This window comes from Rhea americana, unplaced genomic scaffold (assembly GCF_003343005.1).
Source record: "Rhea americana isolate MKP2758 unplaced genomic scaffold, rheAme1 scaffold_413, whole genome shotgun sequence".
NCBI lineage: Eukaryota > Metazoa > Chordata > Aves > Rheiformes > Rheidae > Rhea > Rhea americana.
Window position 1 is genome coordinate 227371 of NW_028186550.1, and position 6474 is coordinate 233844.

General features: G+C 62.8%; 1 protein-coding gene across 1 annotated transcript; it reads left to right on the forward strand.

The window, feature by feature from the left end:
• Positions 1-92: 92 nt before the first annotated feature.
• LOC146590272 (uncharacterized) lies at positions 93-5179 on the forward strand. Its single transcript, XM_085314873.1, has 4 exons — positions 93-132; positions 3148-3403; positions 4221-4350; positions 4905-5179. The coding sequence occupies exons 2-4, from the start codon at positions 3208-3210 to the stop codon at positions 4918-4920; spliced, it is 342 nt and encodes a 113-aa protein (XP_085170999.1). The 5' UTR covers positions 93-132; positions 3148-3207; the 3' UTR covers positions 4921-5179.
• The last annotated feature ends 1295 nt before the right edge of the window (positions 5180-6474 follow it).

Genomic DNA, 6474 nt, shown 5'->3' on the forward strand with positions numbered 1-6474 from the left:
CTCTGGCACTGAATCTGTCCCTGCTGGACATTGCTCCACCTCCCTTCTGCAGCATTTTCTCAGGGGGTTGAGGACTCCAAAGAGCCACCCAAGCCCCAGCAGGGCCCACAGCCAGGCCGGCAGGATCTCAGGGTGAGATCCCCACCACAGAGGGGAGCAGGAACGTTGTCCTGGCTGTGGGAACCTCCTGGAGCGACGGTGACCTCAGAAAGCCCCAGAGCTCCCTGCAGGCTCCAGAACTAGGGTGTTCCAAGGATCCGTGTTGCAGGGACAGYGTGTCTCCTCTGAGAAGGCCGTGGGTGGCTGCTGTCGAGTTGGAGCCTGTGCCACCTGCGAGAAGCTCCTGAGCTCCGTCTCGCCCGTGCCGTGAGTCCTGGGGAGGGATGTGTGTGTGGGGGGGGTGACTGTGACTGGAAGTGTTTGGGTATCTGAGCCCACTTAGTCTGCACATTGCCAGTTTGGTCTCAAACCACACCAACCTCAGGGGCAAGGTATGCGGCAGGGCCACGGGCACTTCTGGAGAACAAGGATGCTCCCAGAGGAAAGCAAAGCCAAGCTGGAAACTGGACTTCTCTGCTCTTGGCCAGGCTGCCAGCTCCTGCCGAGCTGGGAGCAGGAGAAGCAGCTGGTTCCAGGCTGTGCAGCCGGACTCGGAGCCCTGTGGAAGCAGGACAGCGGACACGCAGCATCCACCGGCCGCAGGGCGCCACGTGGAGCGCTCAGCCCAGCCCCGTGTCCCCCCCCGGCACCCTCGGGCGCTCTCAGCAGAGSAGTCTGTCGGCGGGAAGCACGCGGCACAGCAGCCCAGCAGCGTGGCCCCGCAGGGGTCCCGCACCCGGCGGACACCAGCAGCCGATGCCTCAGACGAAGCAGGGCTGAAACCCTCGCGCAGCCGCCTGGCTCCGCATTGCTGTACACGGAGGCCTCGCTGCGCCCCGGCGGTGATTACATTACAGCCCCGGGCTGGAGCTGCAATTACCCTTTGGCTTAATTGCATTCTGACAATAAGCAGGAGCAGACGCGAGGGCAGACTGCCTGCTGCGAGCCGGCCCCAAGAGGGGAAGCTGGGGCCATAAGCTTCTCRACGGGGACTGTCCTCACCTGGGGCAGGGCTGGTCCACAATGACCCTGCCACCGGAGCGCCTTTGAGCTCACAAACTCAGCGAAAGGTCTCGTCTCCATCTGCTGCTCTTSAGGAGCAGATGTTTCTGCTACCACCGCATGCCAGCCTGGGTCTGGCTAGCTGAYGTTTAAATACCTGTTAGGGAATGATGGGGATCGGTCAAGAGCGGGGGGTCTGGCATACAAGAGTGGTCAGGAGCATGAGCCCCTCCAGGGCTGGCTCGGGTGCGCAGACGTGCAGGGCTGGCTGCTCTGCGTGGTCCTYGTTGCCTTGTTTCTCAGGGCTGATGCCCGGCTCTGCCTGGTGAAGCMGTGATATGGTCTCTGCCTGCACCAGTGGACGCTCAGGCTCATCCTGCCTCCAGAAACAAGCTGCTCTGTTGTGTTGAAGGGCTTGAAAAAAATGAAGCAAAAGGTTCACTCCCAGGATTGGATCAGAGGAAGAGTTGCAYGCACCAGGGGCCTCTTGGGATCATTTTCAAAGAGGAGTCAGTGCTGAAATCTCTGCAGGTGAGCAAGCAGCCTTCACCAGTGAGCCCTGAGCAATTCCAGGATGTTCTCCAGCTGCCYGGATCTGGAAATACAGACCCCTCTCAGCAAAGGGGCTGTGCTGAGCCCCCGAGAGTGCTGGGAAGAGGCTGTGGGCAGGCGGGTGGATGTGTCAGAGCCTGCCGAGCTCTGGCATCCCTTACTGGAAGTGTCTCTTGACATTTATCTTGTGGGAAATGGAGACCAGACGCTGTTTCCTCCTGGCACGACGCAGATCTGAGATGCACCACAACCTCCCCAGAGCCACAGGCGTTTCTGTGCAGAAGGGCCAGGTTCTCAAAACAGCACAAAGTGCTCTGCCTCTCGGCTGGGCGATGCCCTGTTTAATTACCACCCTCACGAAGAGCCCTTCTGCGGAGCAGGGGCGCGTGCCTGCATCCTCCCGGACGTGGGGATCACGTCCCCTTCCAGGGCTCAGCTCCCAGCAGTGCCCAGGCTGGGTGACCCAGCAGTCACTCTGCTCTCTGGTGTCCCCAGAGAGACAACACTCGTCCCCTCCACGTCCTTTCTAGAACAGCCCCGGTGGAGATTATTTTGCAGCCTAAAGCCTGGGAGTCATTTCAGTGCCGAGCCAAAGCCAGGTGAACCACCAGCCAGGGCTGCTCCTGAGCGTGGCTTCTCCCGTGCTGGACGGAGAGACCCCAGGGCGAGACCTGGGGGCTGCAGGCRGGCATCAAGGCTGGGCAAACGGGCACCGTTCTCGAAAAAAAAACTGGCAGCACATAACAAAAACAGGCAGCAGCGTATTGAGGGGAGCACCCAACAGGGACCACGGCCAAGAGGGAGTGAAGCGAACTCCGGAGAGCACAGCTGAATTCCCAGCTGTGCCGCAGAGCTACGGCCAAGCTGCTCATCCCATCCTCCACCTCAGTTTCCCTGCATGTAACCAGGAGGGAAGGAACAGACTCGCTTTTCTTTTGTCTGCCAGATGTCTCTTTTCACATTTCTCCCTCCCACTATCTTTTCCTTGGTTAACTGCAAGGCTTCTGTTCGCTCTCCGTATTTCTGGTCTCCCACCCCAGATGCTCGTTGTTACCAGCTGGTTTCGCAGCACGAGAGGAGCCAAGAGCCAAGGCTTCGTGCTCGAGGAGCGTAGGCCTCCACGTGCAACACATTTCTAAGCCCTGCCAAGGACTCAGGTGAGCTAAATGGCTCCTCAGTCCTGTTGCACACTCAGACTTCCCCGCAGAACCTCCTCTCCCCGGGAGAGACGCTGGCCGGTTGGGCCAGCGCGGGACACGGCCGCGGTCTCCAGATGAGCGCTCCTCCCGGGTCACTTCAGCCGCTGGAGAAGGGTGCTCAGAAGTGCACTGCAGATCCGTCCCGRTCAGCCAGGCGGGGCTGGGGGTGGYGATGGTCCAAGCAGCACCCTCCAGCCTGGTGGGCACGTGCGCGGGTGCTGCGTGCAGACACCTGGGGACGGCTCTAGGCCCCGGAGCCTAGTTCATCGTTTCTTACCATAATCTAACYTTACAGGTGATCCGTGCAGACGGGGGCTGGGCCCATCTCGGAGTGGTCGCTCGGGCACTGGAGGCCATGGTCCCGAGAGCTGCCCTCCTGCTCCTTGGGCTGGCCGCCTTGGTTTCCCACCAGGCCGCCCCCCAGCTGGGCGGGCTGAGGCTGAGGGCGAGGAGGGAAGCAGCCCCGAGGAGACCTCTGGATCGCACGGAGATGGGGCCTGAGCTCCCTTTTCGCAYGGGGGAGAGAGAAGGCTCCAGCCAGCCGCTCCGGCGTGAGTACCCAGCGGCTCYGCAGGAGAGGGGCTGGCGGGGTGAGCCTGCCCCACGCAGCAGCCGCTGTCCCCTCCAGCCAGCTCAGGGGGCAGATCCTCCTCAGCGGTTGCTGCCTCTTAATGCATCTTAACGGATGAACTTCTCCACCCCGGGAGATGGACACTAGGCGCTGGGGGGGGGGTTCCTTGTCCACCCTGCCAGCCGTTAGCCTGCAGCAGACGAGGTGTCCCGCAGCTCGATGGCACAGATGGTGCGACGTGCCCTTCGTGCCGCCCCAAATGACCGTCCCGTCCTCGGGGTACGCGGGCGCACGAGCGGGCTCCCTCCTCCTGCTGTAGCGCACACGTGCGCAGTTCGCGCGGAGGGYGCTGACTACGTCCCCGGGCTGAAGCTCCTCGCAGTGGCCCCAGAGTCCCAAGYGAGGGACACGTGCCTGCGACCCAGGCGAGGGCAGTGGCACACGCATTGGGCCCTGCGCAGGCAGCCCAGGGAATAGGAAGGATCTGGCCCTGCTTCAAAATACTCTCAAATCCAAGGAAAAGGAATGGGTATTTATGGTGTTCCTCTGCTCTCCTCAATGGGGAGTTCTGCAAGATCCAAACGGCCTCTGGGATCAGAGGGATTCATTCTGGCAGGATCGGGCATGTGCAGTCTGAGCCAGGATGAACATCCCCGGTTCTGCCATGGGCAGGAACACCTGGAAGCAAGAGCCTGGACCACTGCCTGTCCTGCAAAGAGCCTCCGGGGAGCCTGGAGCCTGGCTCCCACCCTTCTCCCATCCCCTCCTCACGTTCGCTCGCGCGGGTCCTTCCGCAGGCGTCCGCCGGTCCTGGCTGGCAGACTACCTGGACGATCTGTGGTTTCACCTCTGCGAGAACTTCCCAGAGGCGGTCCTGTACGTCCTCCCCGTCACCCTGCTCGTCCTCCTCCTCCTCTGCTGCATCACGTACGTGTGTGGGGCAGACGGGGGTGGTCCCTGTCTTTGGGGACAGGCTTTTAGCTCTCTGGGTTGTGCAAAAAGAAAAGAAAAAAAGCAGGGCCCAAAAGCACAGAGTTTATATGAGGACTTCCCCCAAGTTTCCAGATTGGAGCTTCTGCTCAGTAAATGAATTTTCTGGCTCCTTTGGTATACAAAGGCAGATCGTGTGCAGCAGGGGAAGGAGAGGCAGCCAGGGCTGACAGGTTCCCAGAGACACGGGCTGTACTCCGCTGTGGGGTGGGTGCTGGGGGGCAGACCCACAGCACCCTTCCTGCCTGTGACCCCCCCCCCTTGCAAGGGCGCTTGCACCCCGCAGCCCCTGCGCCTCCTCTCCCCCCGTCCCCCAGCGCTCTGGCTCTCCCCTAGCCCTGCTGGAAGTGGTTTTGTTCCCCCAAGGCAGGGGAAACTGGCTATCAAAGCAAGATGGATTTTCTTTCTTTTCTTTCTCTCCTCTTCTTAGCTCCGTATTTTCCGATCTCCTGTCTCTAGGGACTTACACCCTCCTTCTCCGTGTTTCTTAGGGTGGCTTTAGACTGAGGTGGCCTGGGAGCTCGGAGAGGAAGCAGCGCTGCTGCAGCGCAGGGAAGCCGGCGCCTTCCTGGYGCCCGGCGCGGAGAAGCCTCCTCGGAAACCCCAGGTACCCAAGACGTGGTGGAAAGGCCAAAAGCAGAACCGCCGTCCTTTCCCTTTCGGTGATTGTGCTAAAGAAGAAAATATTCCCCCAGAATGAGTTTTCCCATCCCCAGAAAAGGTTTAAACAGTATCTGAGGCTCCAGTATCACTATGACTCATACCGAGACCACAAAACRTTTGGCAACAGCCCTTCCGACGCGCGTCACGAAGGCAGGGGCTCGCGAGCGCACCCGCAACCGCGCGAAGCACGGGCGCGTGGGGTGCAACAGGATGCCGAATAGCCCAGAGGAGGGAAAAACCTGGAACAGGCAACACAGCAACCGGCTGCAGTGCGCGGACATCCCCGGGCTGCGCCCCGAGTCCGGCTGCCCCCGCACGCGGCCCACCAGCACCCAGACGGTTGCCGGCACGTGCCCTGGCGCGGCTTGGGCCAGAATAACGGCACTTTTGGGGACGGCACAGGCCAGGGACCGCTCCCAGGAGGGACAGGACGGGGCCACCGCTCTTTCGGGCAGTGAAGCACGACTCCGAGTCGAACGTGCTGGTGCCGACGTGCCACGGTGCGCGGGGACCCCACGCCTGATGGACGCCAGCGTGCTCGGCACCAGCGGGCTCGGCGGGGCCGCGGCGCCTGGCACGGCTCACTCAGCACTCCCGCTGCCCGTAAAGCAATTAGCACCTTCCCTTAACTGCGCGCATTAGCACCGTGCTGCCGCGGCGCCTCTCCTCCCCGACGTGCCCACGCACGCCGCCGCCGCCGCGGGTGGGCTCCTGTGACAGCCAAGGGGCCGGGTCCTGGGGAGCGTCCTGGGGCCTGGACACGTCTCCTCCTCCAGCAACCCTGCACGTGCGGCTTCYGAGGGCACCCGGCAGGCACCCAGTTTCTGCCCCTTCGGGCCTGGGGTAGCTTGCCTTGAGCCCGAGGTTTCCTACGTCTGCAAGCAGGGGGCGGCTCAGGGCACTGCAGAGGGGGGTCATTTCTGTCACAACTTTTCCAGCCTCAGTTCCAACCTCCAGACGTTCTCAGATCGGCCTGAGGACCTGCCCTCAGTGCCGAGCGCTTTCGCCCGTTTACTGGAAGAGAAGTTAGCCCACGGCAGGAGTCGGAGAGACCCGCCGACCCCCTGGCGCGGGGGCCGGGGCACGGGGAGAGGAGAAGCCCCCCTTTCCCACGCAGCTTGAGATCACGGGAACAAGAGCGCCGGCGGGTCCTGCGAGGGGGGCGCGTCCGCCCCCCGGAGGTGCCGGCACCGGGGGGGCCCCGTCCCCCATCCCCGTCCCCGTCCCCCGTCCCCGCACGAAGGCACTTGGGCAGCGGCCCGAGCGGGCGCCGGGCTGGGACAGCTTTGCGCTTTGCACGGAGCCTCCTCCTCCTCTTCCTCCTCCTCTTCCTCCCTGGCGGCGAAGGGCAGGCGGCGTCTCCGGGGGCACCCGCCGGCCGTGGGGCGCTGGCCCCAC